At 44.9% G+C, this 22,149-nt stretch overlaps 4 protein-coding genes across 9 annotated transcripts in view; 1 reads left to right on the top strand and 3 right to left on the bottom strand.

Moving 5' to 3' along the window:
• Positions 1 to 1,721: 1,721 nt before the first annotated feature.
• Positions 1,722 to 3,004, bottom strand: LOC6584883 (malate dehydrogenase). 2 transcript variants are annotated; one of them, XM_002010487.4, is made up of 2 exons: positions 2,774 to 3,004; positions 1,722 to 2,717 (listed from the first exon to the last, which is right to left on the bottom strand). In XM_002010487.4, exons 1-2 carry the CDS (start codon positions 2,858 to 2,860, stop codon positions 1,767 to 1,769), a joined length of 1,038 nt encoding a protein of 345 aa, XP_002010523.2. In that variant the 5' UTR covers positions 2,861 to 3,004; the 3' UTR covers positions 1,722 to 1,766. The 2 variants fall into 2 exon arrangements, with proteins under 2 accessions (XP_002010523.2, XP_015016709.1); XM_015161223.3 differs by having other exon boundaries at positions 1,722 to 2,720.
• A 427-nt stretch (positions 3,005 to 3,431) lies between these two features.
• LOC6584884 (ankyrin repeat and LEM domain-containing protein 2 homolog) lies at positions 3,432 to 10,257 on the bottom strand. The gene is made up of 9 exons (XM_002010488.4): positions 10,083 to 10,257; positions 9,719 to 9,914; positions 7,373 to 7,552; positions 6,563 to 7,257; positions 6,351 to 6,503; positions 4,739 to 6,283; positions 4,549 to 4,670; positions 4,354 to 4,485; positions 3,432 to 4,293 (listed from the first exon to the last, which is right to left on the bottom strand). The coding sequence occupies exons 2-9, from the start codon at positions 9,879 to 9,881 to the stop codon at positions 3,792 to 3,794; spliced, it is 3,492 nt and encodes a 1,163-aa protein (XP_002010524.1). The 5' UTR covers positions 9,882 to 9,914; positions 10,083 to 10,257; the 3' UTR covers positions 3,432 to 3,791.
• A 421-nt stretch (positions 10,258 to 10,678) lies between these two features.
• The window catches only part of LOC6584885 (pneumococcal serine-rich repeat protein), a 31,056-nt gene continuing 19,585 nt past the window's right edge, over positions 10,679 to 22,149 (bottom strand). For 4 of the 5 annotated variants that reach the window (XM_032732132.2, XM_044006978.1, XM_044006977.1 and 1 more), the window contains 5 exons: positions 13,275 to 13,363; positions 12,656 to 13,220; positions 12,092 to 12,593; positions 11,844 to 12,023; positions 10,679 to 11,760 (listed from right to left, as the gene is read on the bottom strand). In XM_032732132.2, coding sequence (XP_032588023.1) covers positions 11,650 to 11,760; positions 11,844 to 12,023; positions 12,092 to 12,593; positions 12,656 to 13,220; positions 13,275 to 13,323 — 1,407 coding nt within the window. In that variant the 5' untranslated portion in view covers positions 13,324 to 13,363 and the 3' untranslated portion in view covers positions 10,679 to 11,649. The remainder of the gene's footprint in view (positions 11,761 to 11,843; positions 12,024 to 12,091; positions 12,594 to 12,655; positions 13,221 to 13,274; positions 13,364 to 22,149) is intronic. The other variant, XM_032732133.2, reaches the window with a different exon arrangement.
• Positions 18,793 to 20,676, top strand: LOC26528716. Its single transcript, XM_015161721.3, has 2 exons — positions 18,793 to 20,231; positions 20,330 to 20,676. Exons 1-2 carry the CDS (start codon positions 18,954 to 18,956, stop codon positions 20,444 to 20,446), a joined length of 1,395 nt encoding a protein of 464 aa, XP_015017207.1. The 5' UTR covers positions 18,793 to 18,953; the 3' UTR covers positions 20,447 to 20,676.

The raw sequence follows: 22,149 nt of genomic DNA on the forward strand, positions 1-22,149 counted from the left end.
TTCGGTCATCCGCTAATAAATTTGTTCGCCTGCAATTTATGTTGTCCTTTTTTTATTCAATGAGCGAACTTTTTCTTATCAGCGATCATTTGTCAAACCGTTGCGAGAAGCTGGCCGCAAAACGTTCCGCAAAACGAGAATCGAGCGGAAAAAGCGAAAAAAAAAAAAAATGCAAAAGCCTCGCAAAGTTAGCCGACGGAGGGAAATGGGGCACAGGTAGGGGCAATTGCAACAATTTGTTGGCTCCAATGCCGCGCCGGTTGACAAAAATCAACGCCACCGCCATCTGCACGCTTATAAATAAGAAATCCAATAAGAAGTCCACGCTGGACTGAAACCAAATCCTGAGCCTTTTAGTTTTTTTTATACCCTGAACCCATTGAAAATGGGAAATCAGGGTATAATGGTTTTGTGAAAAAGTATGTAACGGGCAGAAGGAGGCGTGGCAGACCCCACAAAGTATATATATTCTTGATCAGCGTGACGAGCTGAGTCGATATAGCCCTGTCCGTCTGTCCGTCCGTCCGTCCGTCCGTCCGTCCGTCCGTCCGTCCGTATGAGTGCGTCGATCTCAGAAGTTATAAGAGCTAGAGAGCTGAAATTTGGCATGCATATTCGTGAGTACCATACGCAGTACGAGTTTGCTTTATTTTTTCGATAAATCGTCCGATAACTTTTTTATCGAGAATAATCGAAAAATTGATTTTGTTTTTAAAGCCTAATTTGAACACTTTTAGACCTGGAGTCTTCAAATTTGCGTTGTATACAAAGTTAATCTATACAAAGATTTTGTGATTTACAGATTTTGGATACCACGCCCCCTTTTCCCCCAATTTGTAAAAAACGCATTTCAAATACTAGAAACTTGTGCTTTGGAATGTACACACATATTCACCACATGATTACGCTCTGAAAGTTTCATTAAGATCGTATGTCTACAAAAGAAATTATTCAACAAATAAATTCTCATAATATTGCCCACACTGCAGCGCAGCCCAAGCGCAGTCGCTGCTTACTGCGCAGTTAGCAGAGCGCAGGCTTGTGCGTACGTGTAGATGCATGTGTATGTATGTGTGCATAAAAGAAGTGCAGAATGATTAGAATATCAGCTTGGAGGGTTCAGGGTATCTCCTAGTCGAGCAGTCTCGACTGGAGCCTTCTTACTTGTTTCTTTTTTGTTTTTTTTTTTTTTTTTTTTTGTTCTCCTTATTCGCAGCTCGCAATCGCAGAGTTGAACCGGCCAACTGAAACTCGTTGTAGGTTCGGTCAGTGCGTACATATGTGTGTGTGTGTGTGTGTGTGTGTGTGTGTGTGTGTGTGTGCGTGTGTGCGTGTAAGTATTAAGCGAAGCAGCAAGAACAAGAACAAGCTCGAAGCTCGAAGCTCGCAAGCCCAATTCTCTTTTTGTGAATGTGCCAGACGATCTGCCAGAGAAGACCCTGTGTGTATGTGTATGAGTGTGTGTGCGTGAGTGCGTTTCTATGCTGTGTGTATGCGTGTGATTAATGGTAATTGCTTTTGTGGTCTTGTGTGTGTGTGCTGTGCTTGCCACGCTTTCTGCCAGCAATTTGTTGTTGTAATTTCGCTTTTAGTCGCAACAGCTGCCGCCGAGCCAGAGCCTTGGTCAGAGCCACCCAACCACTCCACATACATAGATATGCTCCAAGCACACACATACACACATACTAGCACGAATAGCCACATATAAAATGGAAAATCAGTTTGAAGTGAGCAAACTTATAATGTTTATCTATTTAAAATTGATTTTACTTTTTACACTTCACGTGATTAATGCCCAGCTCTATCGACTGCTGGAGCTGCTTCACAGCCGATTTGAGGGCCTCCTTTTCGGACTTGTCGAGGCAGGGCAGCCCGTGGTTCTTGGCGATGCCGTTCTTGTTGAAGCTGAGAGGCGTTGCGAAGAAGCAGGCCTCGGTCACGTTCGACTCGACGTAGGCGCACTCCAAGGGCGTTTTCTCACCCTTGAGGCCCTTGAGCAAAACGTCGACGAAGCGATGCGCAGCGAAGGCCATGGACAGGGTGGCGGATCCTTTGCCTTCCTTGGCCTTGATGATCTCCTCGCCACCGTTCTGGATGCGCTTGATCATCGATTCAATGCACTCCTGGCTGGCGTTCAAAGGAGGTTGGCACTGCGACATAATGGGTAAAATCGTTGTACCGGCATGCCCGCCAATGACTGGTATCTTCACCTTGGTGGGGCTGATCTTCAGATAGTCGCCAATGAATCTCTCGGCGCGCACGCAATCCAGTGTGGTGACACCGAACAATCGCTTCGGATCGTAGACCTTATGCTGTTTGAGAACTTCGGCGGCCATCGGGACTATTGCATTGACGGGGTTCGTGACGATCACGACCATGGCTCCGGGTGACTTTTTGGCAATCGCAGTCACCGTAGCCATGACAATGTTTCCATTCACCTCGAATAGCTGTTCGCGGGTCATGCCTGGCTTGCGGGCCAGGCCGGCCGTAATCACTACCACGTCGCAGCACTCTACAGCCTTCTCGATCTCCTCGGGTCCCTGCATGCCCCGCACAGAGGCCGGCGCGGACACGTGTGACAGGTCGGCGGCCACACCTTTCACGCCCTGGACGTCGTGCAGCCTGAGGTCCTTGATCCGGTGGTCTTTCATCATTAGCAGCGACAGCGGCTGGCCAATGCCACCGGAGGCACCAATAACGGCCACCCTAAAGTTGCGCTGCTGCAAGAGTCAGCCTATATTCAATTCATATCGGGTACTGCAGCTGATCTTACCAATTGGAGATGGCATCTAAACGGGCTGCGGTGAGAGCACAAATAATTTTTCGCCAAGAATAGGCACTTGGTTCTACCACCAAACATATTCACCAGCTAAACTAGTAGCAATTTTATGAAGAACAAACCGGTACTGGGAAAAATACGTTACACTATAAAAGTTCAGAGCGTAGAAAAGTATTTTAGACAGATCTATGAAAATGTACTCGAGCTGTTGATGTATGAAACAAAAATACTTGATTGTCGATTTCTGTAGTACACAGTATGCATTTCTTGACAGATACCAATGAATAACCATAAAGTGTCATCATCAATGTGACATGCGATATTAAGATAGGACCAATTTGCATTTCAAAAAATTTTATTTTAGTAAAAAATACAACATGATGTCCTATGGTACTCTAAGGAGAAATATTTATAATTCAAGAGGATTAGCCACAGAGAAATGCTAAATGTGGTCAACAAAAATTAAAAAAAAAAAAAAAAAAAAATTAGCAAACTCCCAAATTAAGGAGAGTAGCATAAGCAGTTGCAGTTGCTGTAGATCATTTAGGAACATATGTAGATGCCCCCTCCAAAAGAAATCTTACCCACCTCTAAAAAGAAGAACACAATCTTGAGTACCGTGCCATCCCTTTAAAATAGTTTCACATACATATATGAATTAAATATTTCGCTTTATTCACACACAATATAAAAAACTGCATTACTGTAATTAGCTTCATTTTGTTTTGTTTAAAAAATTACATTAAAAAAAAAAAATGTATTATGCAACTTGAGTATTGCCTGCCTTAAGAGCTACGGAACTGTGTAATTTCGAACTAACAAAACATGAAATAAAGGAGAGCACTTAGACTTAACAAATATACTTGATGTTTCACTAACATTTTATTGATTTTTTAAAATAATGTATCTCTAAAGGCAGGCAACAATCAAGACTAATAAAATAATAATAATCGGCAGTTCGTCATGCAACTGCTCGGATCCTGTTTTAAGTATTTTACGCATATTCAAATAATCAGTCGCTCTCTTCCAAAGAGAGCGACCGGTTGTTGGCATAGCCCGGCGACACTGGCATCGGACTGGTATCCTGGCTAACCTCGCGATACTTGCTGAAAATGCCGCGCATTTTGTTTAGAGGCGTTTGGAATGACTGTGATACGGAGGCCACAGTAAGTTTCTGATGCACGGTAGCCATAGCAAGGGAGGCAAACGACGGTAATGGCGATGAGGTCTGTTTTGGCGATGAGGTAGCCAATTGCCACGACTTGTCTGGCACTCGCTGCGATCGTGCCGACTTCGGAGGAGTCGTCGGTGTTCCGGCAGCCTGTCGACGCAAGGCCGCTGCGTTTATCTTGGGCGTGGCGAACGCGAACAGACGTTTCGGCTGAACCACCGGATCGCTGTCATTCAGAATACTGCTGGATTTACAATTGGCTGAGTTGCTCATCGAATTGGGCGGGGTGCCGATTAAATGCGATGGCTTATGCAACTTTTGCACATTCTTCGGGGAGGGGAAGCTGCAAACGGACAGGGCAACGGATTAGTTATGCTTTCAGTCGACTCTAGTTGCTACTCACAGATCCATCTCGGCAGAAGAGAAGTTTTCCATGGCTGTTTGCCAGGCATGAACGAATGGCAGCGTCTCTTTATCGATGTCCACGTGGAAAATAGCGTTGAGCACATCTAAATCTCGCTTGGTTGGCTCCTTGCTGCAATGGATTGAACAGCTCATTTAGCGTCTCAATATTTCAAATGTCAGGTTTAAAATTTACCCAAAGATAAAAAGCTCGTAGGGAGGATCCACATCAGACGACAATATGGGCGATCGGCTTTCGGGTGGCGTCAGAAATACCTCCTCATCATCGCTGCTGTCCTCACCACCACCACATTCGAACTAAGGATCAGTGAAGGCCGTTAGAATATACACCTGTACAGATATATTTAGATGTATCAAGCACTTACAAAGAAGGAATCATCGTTGGCGTCGTCGTCGTCCTCATCATTATCATCATCATTATCGTTGCTGCGCCAGGAGTTCACCTCGGGAGTGGCCACAACGGCATCCGCATTGGGCGCGGCAGCGCTCTGAAGAGCGACTGCGGCCGAGGCCAGCATATTGGTGGCATTGGCAAAGTCCTGCGCTTGGGCCCGCATCGATTCGGTACGCTTTCGCCTGCTCGTCTTCCGGCTGAGATTCGCATCCCACAGACAGTTGCAGCACTGCTCCAGCTCCCAGGCGGCAGAGCACAGCTCCTCGGTCTTCAGTGCGTCCGGCAGCTTGACAGTCGGGGCCTGCTCCAGCACAAGCAGCATGCTCTCGCAGACGCAGTGTAAGTGCTCGCGTCGCTCGCCATTCAGCTGCAGCATCTTGCGCAGCATCTGCGTCAACTGGTTGCGCAGCTGGGGGCTCACTTCCTGTGAGTTGGCTATGTAGCTGGCTACGAGGTGAGCGATACGCGAGTGCACCTTGCCAAAGTCAACGCTAATGAAGCGTGCGTCGTCCTTGAAGCTCACGATGAGGGATTTCAGTCTTTTGAGCTCGGAGAGCAGTGTGTCATTGATGGACACCATGTTTCCAATGTTATTGATGAGCGTCTTGGTGATTCGTTTCGCGAACACCTGCAGCGACTTCTCCACACAGGTGTACGGCGTCATTACTTGCGTAATGGAGACACAAGGGGATTCAGAATTGTTGGATTTCGGCCGGTCAGCCACTAAGCCTAAATACTGACGCATTTCAGAAAAGTTCCACGCCTGGTGTGATTTCTCGTCCAGCTTGGAGGCTTGGGCCAGCTCGTACTTGGCAGACAGATAGCTCTCTAGACGGCGAAGACCATCCGCGGAGGCCATGTCGACAAAGGCATCGAGAAAGTCCCAATACTCGCGCCACTCCAGCTGCTCTTGGCGCGCCAGCTGTCGACCGACCACCTCAAGGCCTTTCTCAATGTCCGAGTTCTTGATGTGACGCTCGCGGAAACTGTCGTTCAATGTGGACACGGACATGTTCAGACTCAGCTCGGCTACGTCCAGTGATGAATCCATAATAATCGGAGACGCGGAGTTGTCGCGATACTTTAAAAACAAGTCCGGTTTCATTTGACGTATGGGCGTTGAGGGCATGCCGCATCTGTTATACGTGCAATTATTGTTGTGCTCAATGGGGTCCACATCGGTGTTGGGCAGTTGGCCTTCCTCTTGTTGGGCCTTGTGATTTCCGTTGGCTTCGTTCAGCGATGCATTTAACGCCGCGGCTCGTGGGCTGAACAACGCGCGCCGCCTCGACACAATGCCAGAGCTTTCGTTGAGAAATGCCTTGGTCGGCGACTTCATGGGCGAGATGTAGCTTGAGTTGGCCAACGGCGAGGCCACATTGCTGCCAACACGCGGCGGCGTCTTCCAGCGGCGAAATAAGTTCATGGCCTGCTCACGCGGCATAGGCCCAGCCAAGGCGCTAATTTTAAGGTCCACATTCAGGCGGTCCGACTCGTCGGTCTTGTGCTGCAAAATCTATGAATTTGAAGAATTTATATTTGATTAGAGTTGCAAGTGACTCAGCATCAACAACAACACTAACCGGCGGATCATTGGGCGTAAAGGGATGTCCAACTTGCGGTGGCAGTTGGTTGCCTACAGCGCGTAGAACGGGCACATAGTGTGGCTCCGACAGGAGGAGCTCCAGCTTCTTGATCACCACTAAGCTGGCGTTGGGTGCCCGTTGGCAGATAATCTGATTGGAGGAAAGCCGTTAAGCAAGTATACAAGTGCATACTCCAATGGGTTACTTACGTCCTTGGGGTGCATACCTTCCGTGTTCTTCAGCGACTTGCACTGCGGATACGAGGTGAGCACTTCAACAACGGCAATGTGCCCGTTCTTGGCGGCGAAGTGCAGCGGCGTCTCGCCACGCCCCTTGTCGGGCATGTTGAGATAATAATCGAGCAGATTCACATTTAGAGCGGCGCACATTTCGCTGCTGCTCTTCTTGCCCGCATACAACTGTGTAAACTCGCGATCCGAGACTATCTTCAGAATGAGCTCAGCGACGCGTGCCTGATTGACTTGGGCACAGATGTGCATGGCGTTGTAGCGATAGCCCTCCTTCAAGCTAGTCGGCGTGTCCCCGCTGCTGATCAAATAGCGGGGGTTGTCCCAAACTGTACGCTTGACCCGCTCATAATTGCCAGCCTCGATTTGCTTGCGGAACTCAACTAGCTCTTGCTTGGTGGGCGCCCGGAACGGCGGACGCTCGCCATTTAGCGGAGTGCTGCTGTTGCTGCCAATGCAATTGGCGTTGTTGCTGCTGCTGCTGTTGTTGTTGCTGTTGCTGCTGTTCGGCAAGGATAATAGCATGTTCGACATGGCCAATGGGAGTCCGGAGCAGGGGGACGCACTCGTGCTGTTGGTGGGTGACGAAGAAAACGGACTCTCTGCGTTGCCAGAAGTCGATTTGTAACTCAACGTTGTAGGCAATTGCACCGGCTCTGCAAAGGCAATTTGAGGAAATATATATATATATATACAATATAATTATTTGATATTTCTGTTTGTTGTTATTCTACGTATGAGTAAATAGATTCCGTTCCGACATATACTTACTGCTGGCAGGTTTCGCCTTGCCGTAGCGCTTCAGCGACTGGATGCTCTCGAAGCCGAATTGTACGTAGCTCTCTGCCTGTTCACGGTTGGGAAATTCGCGCAGACGCGCCTCTTTGTAGTGGCGCAAGACGTCCAGCGCCTTGGACTTCTCCTTGAATATCAGCCAAAGCGGCGAGTCGGCTGGAAAGGATTCAGGGTATTCAGCAAGTTATTTCAACAGTTCAACAGTTTGGCAGCCGAGCGAGTGAGCGACTGATCGAGCGAATGAAACAAAAACAAATCTGTCAGCGGTTGTCACTCGCTGGCTGTCTGGTCACGCCATCTGTGCGGATAGGGCGATGCCAGACAGAGCAAGAAATGCGCTGAGCAAAACAAACACCATGCTAAACGGCGAGAGTCGCCGAGGTCGCGTGGGGACACCGGGAAACAGCAAGCGTACAGCGAACAGCGGACAGTGGACAGTGGCAAGCGGGCAACGGACGCTTTTGACGCGGAACAAAACCGTTCGACCGACCGACCACAAAGGGAAATAACAGAAAACAATCCGTGGGCGACGAAGACGTCGCGAGAATGTGCGTATGACGCAGTTATTGGCACGCAATTTTTCTCTATTATTGCTCTTGTTTATGTTTGGGAAAGACTCTCTGAACTCAGTGAGCTGCTGGGCGAACGAGGCTGGCGATTGGATTGAGGTGCGACGAACATGCCACCTCGACTAGGCGAGCCAGGTCGATTTAAATATGGAAACATCGTCGTGCACTCTTTCTGTTGGCCGCCTCAGCAGCACATACTTATTTAAAATAGAAACTTAAATAAATACAGAAGTGTACTTATGATACATATGCATGTATAGACAGAAATTGGTATATATATTGCATTTGATGTGCTGGGATGAGGGGCGTCCATATGAACGTTATTTGAAAAGGAGAGCTCCGCTCCTCACTCACTTTGTATATTTGTATTAGCAAAGCAAAGACTCGTAAACATTTACTCCGGCCATCCAGCAATTATTTGTTTATAATAATAATCAAATAAGAGCGTTTCATGTGTGGCAAATCGAAATAAGCAAACCCTTTCGCTGGGGAGAATAATAATAACAGAATAAATACTCTTACAATCGGTTTCAATGACAGTCTTAACTCAGAGGGAATTGAAACACAGACGGAAGTGGGATTTGAATAGAACATTGGGCTCTACTTGACAATATTCTAATATTATTCACATGGCAGTTCTTGACAGATAAAATATAGTTTCCCTAAGGTTGCCTAATATTTGCTTATTTTGAACTAGTTAATCGATGACATTGACTGAAGTGGAATATCTGCAGCTCCACAGAACTCAGCCACACACTTTCCGATATAAACTTGCAGCTTGTCCGTGCTCGCAAATAAACAAAGCCCATTTTAATTAGATTACGTTGTCAGAGGTGCAGCAAACCGATTCAATTCACGACCGTAATCGTACGTTGCCCATATTTGTTTACGACTTGTGCATCGATGACGCTGCTAGTCCCACACCCACTTTCGTGTATCCATCGGAGCCGTGCAATTGATGAGATGATGCAGCCGGTAGGCAGCAACACATCAAAGCCCAACACGAAATTCAATTGATTTTATATTTTCATTCGCATATCTGGCCCAAACGAATTTAGGAATTTATTTCGTGCTGCCTTTTTTCCCATCAGGGAGCTATAAAAATAGAGCTGTGATTCAAGAAAAACAACAATAGTTATGTATGGGATTTAAGAAACACAAAGTGCATTTCGTAGCTTCACGAAATGCAACAAGTACACGGATTAATTTGATGATTTCCCGAATAACTTGCCAAGCCAAACAAACTGAAGTGCGCTCAAATATAGAGCTGTTAGATTCAAATTGCAATAAGTATTGCAAATATATGTTTGTTTATTAACAAAAAATAAGTAATTTTTAACAGGAAATCAGAGCTGATGCGCATTATGTTGTAGTTAGCTCTATATACCTTGAGTATTCTCACCTGAGTGCGCTTAACTTTGTTTGACAACGTTATACATAAATACCATCTGCAAGCATATCGAAAATGGTAACTGCGATGCGCAACAAATGACGCCGTCGCTTCCTTAAAACGCGCGCTTTGATTACGTTACGGCACGAAACAACAAGCTCCAATACAAACAAACAAGTGCGTATGTGCGTATGTGCGTGCTTGTTTATGTGTTCATGGTCGCTTATACGTATATAGGTATGCATGTTGATTTGTCTGTATGTATGTACGCTCATATTTAGATTTGTATGGATGTATGGACGTACACATGCACTTATTCACACAAATATGGCGACACGCCTAAGCTGCAGCCACAGAACTTACGTGGATATTCAGGATCCTCATATGCTGACGATTCTTCTGCCCCACTAGCCGGACATTCTGGGGAAATCTTGATGTTGTCCGCGGCTATGGAGCCCGCACATTGGGTTAAATTGCCCTCAAAGCCCGCCTTGGATGGCGGTATATAGACGCCAAAGTAAGCCATGGATGCCAATGCTTGCCACTGGTGCCAGGGATGCTAGTCGAATCCAACATGAAAACACAACAAGAAGTTTCATATGAAATGCACAGCATTGCAAATATATGTAGATGAGAGCAAGATTCTGGTAGTCGCAAACAAAATGACGTCGAACGCGCGACCATTCACAACGCCAATGGAGTTTCAGTTTCTGCGTCGTTGTCTTACCTTTATAAAACACTACAGGATTATTCAGACACAACTTCACATTTAATTTTAAGGTATTGTATTATTTGATCCACCATACACACGAAATTCGCATATAATTGCAACAAATGGATGTGTTTATGCTTGAGTTCGAAATGCAATGCAGTGTCGTGTGGGGATGGCAGAATGTATCGATATGAAAATATCATTCCGGCAGTCAGCACGATTGTCGATTGAGACTCGTCATCTATTCGATATATTGTACGTTTTGCGATAGCTATCGTGGAACTATCGGAATGAGGGACGTCAGCTATCGATATCTGCGGCAATTGTTATCGGCGCATATTTGAATTGATACATATTGTCAGCAAAAGCAATATTTCTAAATAACACAAACCATATGTGTAACCAGAATTAAATTGGCATCTGCCTTTAATAATTCAAAATGCCAATCGATCAACGCGTTCCACAAGCGATTTATTTAATATTCATATTTATTATGTACCAGAGATATACTTTTTTCTATATCAAAGCCGTTTTAGAAAACATTCAATAGAAGGCGTACCAAAATATTTTGGTTAAAAGTAGCCCAGTAACTAACAAGCCATTGGTAACAATTTATTAGAAAGGATCGTTTATATAATTACCATTTCGTAAATTGAATAATGGACATATTAGTTAAAATCGTGTCTTTACAATTTCGACAAGCAAAATTGACAAAAAGTCTAGTGGCAGTAAACAGTTTATATTGTGTGTGAATTTTTTAGTAGTATGTTTAATTTATTTGTAATACAATAATTTCATATAAAGTTGCACTATATGCTAAACTGGAAGGAATGATTGCGTTTAATTGTTGGACAGACACAAATCGAAATTGTATAAATATTACAAACATACATATTAATCACGAAACTCGAAAGAACGAAATAAAGTTATTGGAAAAATACTCAACAATATTAAAATTAGAGTTGCATAAATATTAAAATATAAATATTAAGTTAAGTTCCTATAGTAATCGAGTATATACATACGTATATAAGTATAAAGAGAGGGAAAGTAGGTCGAACTTAACTGAAATAATTGAGAGTACAAATAAACCAGGAATGCTGTCACACGTACATACATACCGACACACATATTTTAATAAATATGTATGTGCACTTGGAGAGAATCCTTTAATATTCAATTTGCAGACAGACAGTATCAACAGTTAAAACTATGCAAATAACATTGCGCCCTTAAAGTATATATTATATAGACGTACTAAACATAATTTTGGTAGTTGGCTTAAAACTAGTCGCTCGCTTGGTTGCCTACAAGCCCTTTGAGCTGCACGAATGCCTATCAATTAGTAAATACATACATCTGGCCCCGCCTGGGGAGGGCCGCTGCTTAAATGCTACACTGCGCTCCGTGGCGCCTACTTAATGATTATGATGTGTGTTTGCTGTTTGTGAAGGTCAGGATAGGTCAGTATCTGGGCCACAGTGGGAGTACTGAGCAGATGATGACGCGACGATGACGATGACAATGCCGATGGCGATGGCGATGAGGGGAGGCTTCCGGCTTCCACAGCAGACAATCGAAATTAAAGCTTTGTATGTTTGACCGTGTCCGTCCAATAGTTCTGTATTGTCATCGCCTCCAGGGAGTTGAGGAACGAGTCATTGTCCAGGCTGTACATCTCATCCGAGTTATCCTAAACAGAGAGCAAAGGAGAAAACCAGTTAGTCGGGCGTATAGTGCACGCTGCCCGCAGGCAATTGGCCAACGAATCCTTACACTTACACGCATCGTGCTATCATCAATGTACACGCTCGAGTCGGGCTCGCTAAGCGCCTGCGGCTTGTTGACGTAGCGCCGACGATATAGCACAATGCCAATGGTGCCCACCGTGCAGCAGATGCCAAAGACCGTGAAGCAAATGGCCGAGATGGCGCCAGCGTCCAGGAAATAGGTGCGCTGCAAGCAGAAACAAAGCAAGAGGAGACTGAACAAATGCTCACATCGGGAGCTCAGGCGATGCTCACTTGTATGGCCAGCGCCTCGGAGGATATGTTGCCCTCGTCCGCGGCCTCGTAGCCCGAAATGCTGGGCGCCGCAGATGCGGAGCGGGCGAGAAGGCTCTTCGTGTCGCTGGAGTAGTTGATGTAGCGATTGATGTGCTTATACTCGGCGGAGAGGACCTTGGATTTGCGCGAACGATGCTCGCTTTCGGCGCGGCGCAGCTCGTCCTCCTTGTTGGCGTTCTCCAGCGTGAACGACACTCGCTGCAGCTCATCGGACAGCCACTCGGTGTTGATTTTTGGCGTCGAGGGGGTGGCCGGCACGGCTTGGCCGGTGCTGTTCGTTGGCGGGCTAATTGTTGAAGTCGTTGTTGCTGTTGCTGTTGCTGTTGCTGTTGATTTAGTTGTTGCTGCTGCTGCTGCTAATGTGGATGTTGCTGCAACTGTGGTGCTCACAGCGGCGGCACCGCTGGCACTCGAGGCAGCTGCCATGCACGTGGCGTTGCAAGCGGAGCTGCTATTTGTACTGCATGAGACGAACGGTTAGACAAGGCGAATTGGAGCGTGAGTGGTGCGTGGGGCACTTACCTTGTGCTACGGCTGAAATTCGTATAGTTGCTCAGTGGCTCGACGGGCACAGCGGCAGCGCCTTTTGGCACCGACGCAAAGTCTGCCGAGCGCTTGAACTCGAACTGATTGTGGGAGAGCGTCAGCTTAACCGTTGCCTCCTCGACCTCCTTGTCCACATCGTCCATGCCTGCCTCGGTGTTGTCATCGTCCTCCACATCCACGTCAACATCCACATCAACATCGCCACCAACATCGTCATCATCATCGATGGAGTCCGAGAAGGGCGCTTCAATATCGTCGACTCCCTCCGGCTGGCTCTCGACTATGGCGACGGCGGGCGTCGCCTTGGGCGGCGCTGTCGTCTTGATGGTCAAGTCCATGATATTGCGCTGTGTGACCGTCGCCCAGGTCTGGCTGGCCGTGGTCTGGTATAGCTTCGTTGTCTGTCGACGGCTGTCAGCATCATGGCTGGCTGCCTCGGTCCGCTCCAGCATGCGCTCCTCCTGCTGCGTCGTTGATTCTAGGCTAATCTCGTGACTGGGATATGTGTGCACATGTGTGATGCCATTGGGCAGCAGGACCACTGCAAGAAGGAAGCGGTTCAGCACTATACACTGGGCTAATCGGAGGAACTTACCGCTCAGGCAGGTTACCCAGAACCAGTGCGACCACCAATAGAAAGTCATGATGCGGCACTTGCTGTGGCCTCGGCCCGGCAATGCGGAGCTGCAAGATAAGAAAAGGAGGCAGTTCAACGTGAGCTCTAATGTTAACAAGCTCTCGATCGCATTTAAGAAAATCCAACAACAATCATTGCTCATCCGCCCTGTGAGTCAGCAGAAGCCGGAGAGGTAAGCGCGAGAGGGAGAGAGAAAGAGAGGGTGAGGGAGGGGGTCGATGAAGTCATCGAGTCATTGAACAGTCGTGGAAGTGCTTTACATTGTGCTAAAAACAAAAACAAAAAAAAAAAAAAGAAAACAAGTTTCTCTGTGCGGCCCATGACCAGGCCCGATCAGACCCGACCAGGCATTGCCAATTTTGGTGTCGTCCTCCCCCCTCGGATGTGAGCGAAGGTCGACGACTCGCTCTCGGCCCGGCAGATGACACATAACCAAATGTGCCTATCCCGTTCTAAATACATCTCTTTATGTGTTTATGTGACGCCCACTCCGAGCTGTAAGCTGGCAAATTAAAGTCAGGTCATAAATAGCCCCCTCTTGTACTCCAAAATTAGCATGCCATTTGTGGGGCCAGACTCCAACAATAGCAACATCTTTTCATATGCACACACACACATACACATATATATATACAAGTATGTAGATATTATATTCGTTACGCTCTTTAGTGTCGGACAACTTTTTGCTTACTTGTTTGTATACCCTGTAACCAAATCTTGTTGACGCGGACAGCATTTTTATCAATTTCGTTTTCTGAATTTCATTTCAATATTTTCATTCATTTTGCGGAAATTCTTTGTAATATAATTCTTACAACTTTGCTGAGGCATTCAGAAGAAAGGAAAATGTTTTTTCCTCATAATCTTTGTTTAGAATAATTCTTAAGATTTCTGTATTTGTTGGGTATTTTAATCATGCTGTCATTCTCGCTATTTAAATTTGTCGCTCAGACATCAGTCACTTCATGGTTTGGTTTTAGCTAAGACGCAACAAATGCTGAGTTCGATCACCTTCGAGCATTTGTGATACCCATTGATGTGCCGTACGCGGTATGCCACAGTCTGGATGACCCATTTCTGATGCTCCAATTCGATAGAGTGTGTGCTTGCCCCAAAAACCATGTACGCATTCCCGATTGTGTGTATGTGTGTGCGCGTTTTCACTTTTTGGGTTAATGTCTACACAAACCAGGCCCGCTGAAAATTGCTCCAACTGCGCGCTGATAAGATAGTAACTGCGTGTGTGTGGGTGCGCCGGTATCGACAGCCCATCAGCAATGTCAACTTTGACCCACATTGACCTCGTTGGGCTAGTTAGAGCCTTTGACGTCACAGGGCCACGAGCCAGGGGCGACTGAGGTGCCATATTACGTATACGCAGCGCGGAACATTAAACATGAAGCCGAATTATGGGCGACAGTTTATGCATAGCACGAGGCGTTAAAGGTCGGCCAGCCAAATTGTTGCTGCCATCATATTCTACAGCTCACAAATTGACTACAATGCCGTAAAGAATAATAACAAATACAAAAATGAAAAAAGCAAATAAAAACATAATAACAATTGTTGCCCAAACGGCGAAGTATGTGTATAAACAAACAAACCATAACAAAACAAAGACCGCACACCGTAACGAATGACACCAAACGAGCGGAGAGACAACAGAGACACAGCAAGCAAACAGCAGGCAAGCAGACAAGAGACGTGCTTGTTGGAGGAGCCACTGGCGTTAAGGTGATGCCGCACCAGAAGCGCAAAAGCGGAACGCGCATGAGCAACGCCCCTAGAAAAAGCAGCAGCTGGAGCAGCAATTTCAAGAAGGCCTTATGTAAATTGAATGCGTTTGTTTTCTTTTGTCTACTGCTTTGATCAACATCATCATCATCATCATCATCATCATCATATATTCATAGGTACACAAATAGTGGCTCCAAGTGTCGGCTCTATGCGTCTGCCAACTTCTCGGGAGGTGCAAAAATTAATTATACTTTAATTTATATTTATAGTTGATTATTCACAATTTGTACATCATACATCACATGTACAGTTATGCTCATGCAAAAAGCAGTGCTGCACTCCGCCACACATAAATCAAGCGAGACGCTACTTTTCCCGGTGGAAAGATGAAAAGATGCCCACTTTTTGCTCCGAGTTGGGTGCAAAGAAAAGAACTACGAAAAAATCCCGTTACTTTCGGTCAGAGTTCATCTGTTTCTGATGATTTTTTCGAAATACACCGAAAATTCGCCCTTCACAGAAATAATCATGTTAGGCGCGAGAAATAGTAAGTTACGATGCGTACGTGATGGTCTATATAGAAATAAGTATTTATGTACATATATACATACATATTTAATGCACATATTCAATATGATATTTATGGTCTAATAAATTATATTCCTATCAGCATTATTGTATCAATGTAGTTCCCATTGTCGTGTAACGCCACAATGTATGTGTATACATACATATATGTATGTACATACATATAAACATATATACTTACAATGCTAGCGTGGTTGGTGTGTAAAGATAAATATCAATTTCATGCACCTTTGCTCACCTTTTTCAGGTCAACACAATTATCGGATATACTAGATTTCAAGTTTAATTGCTGTCGTTTATTAGAATGCTATTAGCGCACTTTAATGAAAGCTTTTATCGAGAGAGTGAGATAAATATAAATAAAATATACTGAGCTGAACGTATGCATAATACATTTTGCATGCTTGTCAACAAGTTTGGTATAAATTGTGTTTGCTAAATTGAATAGAATGGATAATTGATATTAGAATATGTTGAAATAGGCGAGAGGAATATCTCTTGTGCATTGCATTTGCATGCATATAAAGATTCTTTTCTGCTCAAGCTATAACTATATACTCAACGCCAAACCGAAAAAAATAACAGACATAAGTTATTCCTAGGAAAAAAGGGGTTTTAGGACTATCAGAATATTCCTCTAAAGAATTTCAAATAAAAGCAGCGAATGAACAGTTCAGCATGGATTAATATAGCTGATTCTTTAGAGTGCAGCAGGCACCGCTCTCGTTCATCTAGTCCTTCACGTCGCTGAGTATTCCCCCAGCAAGGGTAAAATACTTAGGGAAAGAGTGGACTCGACAGTTTTTAGACTAGCATAGATCGCTATACTTGACGATTAAATTCAAGTTGATATTGGCTATAATAAATGTCCAAATAGGGATTCAGTGGTTACATATTATGCAGTTACATAACATAAATGGCTCATGGCAAATTTCGTTCTGCAATAACTATGAAATCAGGTTTTGAATAGCAGCAAAGGTAGCCAATTATTGCATCTAATTACAAACAACGAGCACTTCAAATGGACTCAAGGCCGAGCGGACAGGTCAGTTGTAGCGGGTAAGACCAGTGGAAGCCATTGCAAAATCTCATTTAGGGCTCTTTGGGCCCTTGGGGCGGGATGACAAAGCAAGAAAGCAAAAGCAAAACAGCAAAGGCAAAAGCAAAAGCGAATCAGATGCACTTTCATATGCGAAAGTAAACTACAAACAAAAACTGGCACAAGTGCAGCTCAGAAACTGTCTTGGTGTCTGCATGTGTGTGTGTGTCGGTAACTGCAATTAAGAGAGAGAAAAAACAAGTAAGAAGGCTCCAGTCGAGACGGCTCGACTAGGAGATACCCTGAACCCTCCAAGTTGATATTCTAATCATTCTGCACTTCTTTTATGCACACATACATACACATGCACTTATAAGCACGCGCTCTGCTAACTGCGCAGTAAGCAGCGACTGCGCTTGGGCTGCGCTGCAATGTGGGCAATATTATGAGAATTTATTTGTTGAATAATTTCTTTTGTAGACATACGATCTTAATGAAACTTTTAGAGTGTAATCATATGGTGAATATATGTGTACATTCCAAAGCACAAGTCTCTAGTATTTGAAATGCGTTTTTTACAAATTGGGGGAAAATGGGGCGTGGTATCCAAAATCTGTAAATCACAAAATCTTTGTATCGATTAACTTTATATACAACGCAAATTTGAAGACTCCAGGTCTAAAAGTGTTCAAATTAGGCTTCAAAAACAAAATCAATTTTTCGATTATTCTCGATAAAAAAGTTATCGGACGATTTATCGAAAAAATAAAGCAAACTCGTACTGCGTATGGTACTCACGAGTATGCATGCCAAATTTCAGCTCTCTAGCTCTTATAACTTCTGAGATCGACGCACTCATACGGACGGACGGACGGACGGACGGACGGACGGACGGACAGACGGACAGGGCTATATCGACTCAGCTCGTCACGCTGATCAAGAATATATATACTTTGTGGGGTCTGCCACGCCTCCTTCTGCCCGTTACATACTTTTTCACAAAACCATTATACCCTGATTTCCCATTTTCAATGGGTTCAGGGTATAACAAGTGCAACCTTCAAGAAACAACAATGCAAATTGAAAAGCCGTCTGGCCAAATGGCAACAATTAAATGCGGCTTGGTATACATATTATGCAAATGCCAAAATCAGACATAGTACAAGGGGCGTGGCACACACACACACACACACATATATACAGGTGTACGCCTGCACTGTGGCACAGCAATAATGCGGCTAGCAATGTCGTACCTCAGGCCAACAACAAACAACAATGGGAAAGTTCACGCTCACTTTCTAATGTCAGCAGCGGCGCACGCGATGTCACTGGAAGAAAAGTATCTCAGAGGGTGCGGGTGGGGGCACGGGTGTGGGAGGAAGGCTTCCCTTAGCAGCATAGTTTGCCAGCTTGCGGGTTGCTTAAGTATTTACTTGAGTTATGTATGCGAGTATTAATTAGCTTAGAACTTGGATTGCCAGACTCTGAGCTCTGCGCACTACAAGCTCCTAAACAACCTGAAGCAAAGGCGCATATTGAGAAAACTTGAACGGAAAAGAGGCGAAGCGGCATGCTTGGGGCAATGCATTCCTCTCGTATCGACCAGCTTCAGTTGCCTTCCCTTTGAATTGGGCTGACAGAGTTCTGGAAATTCCGTTCGAATTGTTGGTTGTGCAACTGCATTAAATTCCTCGTCAACACTGTAAACTTCTCCTATGGAATGCATCTTTCTATAAAGTTAAAGTCACGTATTATTAAAGAACCTTTGCAATCGGACCATGCGAGCATTACTGGTAAAGTCTTGCCCTTTCTCCAATTTCAATTGCGATAGGACAACCAAACAAACGGACGAACGGAGGGACGTACTTGAGTAAATCGACGCAGCTCGTCATCTTGATCAAGAATACATATACAGTAGAATCCCGCTATAACGACTCCTCTTATAGCGCCCGTACGGTTATTGCGACGAAAATTCTTTATGTGGTCTATCACCCCTCCTGTTGCCTTTTATACACTCACTTTTACAAAGCCCTTATACCCTGTCTCCCATTTCATATGGGTTTAGGCTAAAACAAAAAGACACAAAAAATAAAATGCATCGTAGTAGGCGGGGGTTTTCGGTTTTGGTTGGGATTGGGGCCTTTTTTTGAAAATGAATGTATATTCAAGCACAACAGACACAAGTAAACACGTGTAGCTGACATTTTACAAAATCTACTTTTTTATTGGCATTCTTGGTACTCTCAATAGTTGGAGAACAAATCGATTTTTCGATGGAACTTGTTGAGATCGCCAAGTCGTCGGGCGGCAGCTCGAGTGCCAGCAGCAGCAAGAAGGAACATGATGCGGCCTTTCGCAAGTTGCGCCAGCTGATCTGCAAGCTACCGATGTCCGATCAGGTAGTGCTCTACCGCGACCACCAGGAGGTGCAGCATGTCTGCGACAGCGTCTGGCGCAGCGCACACAAGCGCTTGGACTTCCGACAGCTGGAGCAGGAGCTGACCGGCGAGCCGTTGAGCTACTTCCTCAACAACATGATGGATCACTTTCGATATGTGTACTTCACAGCCGATCGCCTTCAGGACAATCTTAACGTGCTGGAGCGAGCCGGTGTCAAGTCGCTGAACAGTGTACAGCACTGCGAGCTGCTGCTCAGCCATGAGGCGGTGCCCAAGGCAAAGACCAGGCGACCACGAGAAGCGGGTGCCGGGGACGCCGGACTCGGACGCGTCGTCGGCATTGCTGCGGTCCTCGGCGGCTCGATGATGCCACAGTGGCCACTGCATGCCTTGCCCAAAATGCTGCGCAACCTGCGCCGCCTCAAGGTGTACTGCGAGGTGCAGGTGCACTTCATAGAGCAGTTCACGCAGCTGGAGCTGCTGGTACTCCATGGCGATGTGGCCCAGTCGGCCCTCACGGGCATTTTAGAGCGCTGCAAGCAGCTGAAGCGGCTATTCATAAAGTGCAAGAATCCACCACCCACTCTGCAGGGCATCACCTCCTGCCACCGTCTGCAGGACATCTCGCTGCCCATGCTGCTGTTCCTTGAGTCACGCGAGCAGGTCTTGGCACTGCCCACACTGCACTTGCTGGAGCTGACCTATGCCGGGCAGAAGGCCGAGATGGCCATTGAGTGTTTGCGGCACGTGATGGACGCCAAAGCCGACACCATTGAGATTGTCCAAATGAACTGTGCGACCTTCGAGGGAACGTACTGGCTGCGGGATACGGGCCTGGGCAGCTGCACCCATCTGCAGGGACTCGTGCTGAACAATTGCCGTTTCTACGATCGCGAGATACTTGAGTTGAACATGCCACGAGTAGAGAACTATTTGGTGTTGAGTGGCTGTCCAGACCTCAAGGAGTACCAGCTGCTCGATGTGATCAAGAAGTGTCCGAAACTCTCGGAACTCTATCTAATCGACTGTCCACTGCTCACCGGCAAGGTGCTGAACGGCATCTACCGCATACGCAGCAGCGAGAAACTTGACTATCCGATTAGTATTATCCTCAGCCGCTGCGAGTCCATAAGCAAAGACTATCAGGATTCGGTGGGTAGAGAAGACAAACGATGCATATCGCGTTATATGCATATACATTTGTGTGTCTAATCTTAACCTGTATATCCTAACCCATTTCTCGATCTCAGTACGCAGACTATTGGTACTTCAAGCTGCAAGTGCTGAAGCTGGATCGCCTGCTTGAGGAGAATCGACCAATCGAAGATATGCAGATATTCTTTTACAAGAGCCCGGGCACTGCATGAATTACAACACATAAATATCCTTAATGGGACCCCAATTCTAGTTGAAGTGATCCCCAAAAACATTCAAAAGCCTACGAAAAAAAAATTATTGGAGAAAGTTGATCTGAACAGTTCATTCGTCTGGATTATTACTGTTAACGGTTGCTAACGACAGTTAGTCTTTGAAGTGTACTGATTTTCTGTTCACGTAAAGAACTTTAAAGTAAAGTATACCAAAAAAATACAACTTACATATGGTTTGTAGTATCTATTAGCCGACTCGCGACCAGAACCAGCACAACCCAACATAAATTCCACTTCAATGTCAAGTAATTGTGTTTTTCTGTTTTTGTTATATTTACACTATTTACATATATCTCTTACTTCGCGTGTCTCCCCAGCAAGACAAACGATAACAATAACAATTAACTCATTTTATTTCATACGCTTCTGCCACTTGGTTTTTCATTTCCCAGCCAGATTTCTACATTTGTGGCTAGGCGGCAGCTCTGGGTGGGTGTACTGCTCTTGTGGGTATGTGACTTGACATTTCACTTAAATAACAAACAACTCCCTTTTACTGCAAGCAAATCGAAAGTGTCGGGCCTCGGAACGCGGGCCTGAGAGCAAAGCGAAATTTATGTTGACGGATTTCACTTGGGCAAGACTAAAAAGGCCAGACCAACAAAAGGAACATCACCAGCTTTGATGAACTGAATTAGCAATAGGGTTACGACTATCCAAATGCTTTGTAGCGCTATAAAACTGTTCGATTTTAGAGAAACTCTTTAATGCAATTCCCGATCAAATGGAAGTTAGTTTAAGTTTTAACTAACTTACAAAATGACTGCTTATTTTACCTGTAAGTTCTTCTTCTCTTAAGTTTACTTTTCTTAGTATTTTATTTTCTTCAATACTAGGAAAGAGAAGAGTTATACAAACATCTAAGTATATACATATGTAGTCATATGATAATATGGTGTTGGGAATACACCAAAAATATTTTGACTTGCATATCAAATAACGGGTTTTAAGGATCATTTTGTTTATTGAGGTCTCACAATCGGTAGCTATCTCATGTAAATCCAAATTATGATTTATGAGAGTGTTCAAGGGATTCCAGTTAAGTTGTGGGAAAGTAAGAATGCTAAAAGTGTTCCTATTAGAGTCAGGGAATAAAAAAGATTAATAAATAGAATACGTTTTAAGATTCTCATGATAAGTGAAACAAGGATTTCAGACAAATCAATCAGTTCGGATCTTCATTTCAAGAATATTTACATATTAAGCATAGTTTTTCTTAAACTCTCTAAAACTAAAACTAACATTAATAATGCCTTTAATATCAATATACCAATAATAAAACATTTACAATATTCTATTTACAATCTTTAGCTGTTATGTACAAGTTAATATAGACGTATATTGATAGCTGTCATCCCAGCCAAGGATATGCAAATATACATATATTTCATTCAAATAAAGTAGCTTCATCTCTTCGCTTTGGTCAAAGTAGAAGCAAAACCCAATTTCAACGGCTATAAAGAGCGACATTGTTGATGAGACGGGGCTGTGATATATTGAACTACCTCATCGAAGTCTCCCATTTTTGGTCAATTCTATTTCTGTGGCAGCTATAAATACAGCAAGACGCCCGCTTTGGCTCAGCAGTTAGCTGAATTTGGCAATGACATAGCTTGGGCTTTCTTTGCGTTTGCTTTTGG

The sequence above is a fragment of the Drosophila mojavensis genome, unplaced genomic scaffold, assembly GCF_018153725.1.
Source record: "Drosophila mojavensis isolate 15081-1352.22 unplaced genomic scaffold, ASM1815372v1 contig_136, whole genome shotgun sequence".
In the NCBI taxonomy this organism is placed as follows: Eukaryota; Metazoa; Arthropoda; class Insecta; order Diptera; family Drosophilidae; genus Drosophila; species Drosophila mojavensis.

What these genes read in the sequence shown, in the direction of transcription:
- LOC26528716 (XM_015161721.3), top strand. Translation starts at nt 18,954, where the DNA reads ATGGAACTTGTTGAGATCGCCAAGTCGTCGGGCGGCAGCTCGAGTGCC. An exon ending in GCAAAGACTATCAGGATTCG is followed by an intron (nt 20,232 to 20,329) that starts GTGGGTAGAGAA and finishes TCTCGATCTCAG; the next exon opens with TACGCAGACTATTGGTACTT.
- LOC6584883 (XM_015161223.3), bottom strand. Translation starts at nt 2,860, where the DNA reads ATGTTTGGTGGTAGAACCAAGTGCCTATTCTTGGCGAAAAATTATTTG. An exon ending in TTAGATGCCATCTCCAATTG is followed by an intron (nt 2,721 to 2,773) that starts GTAAGATCAGCT and finishes TGACTCTTGCAG; the next exon opens with CAGCGCAACTTTAGGGTGGC.
- LOC6584884 (XM_002010488.4), bottom strand. Translation starts at nt 9,881, where the DNA reads ATGGCTTACTTTGGCGTCTATATACCGCCATCCAAGGCGGGCTTTGAG. An exon ending in CAAGGCGAAACCTGCCAGCA is followed by an intron (nt 7,258 to 7,372) that starts GTAAGTATATGT and finishes TTGCCTTTGCAG; the next exon opens with AGCCGGTGCAATTGCCTACA. An exon ending in CCAACGATGATTCCTTCTTT is followed by an intron (nt 4,671 to 4,738) that starts GTAAGTGCTTGA and finishes ACTGATCCTTAG; the next exon opens with TTCGAATGTGGTGGTGGTGA.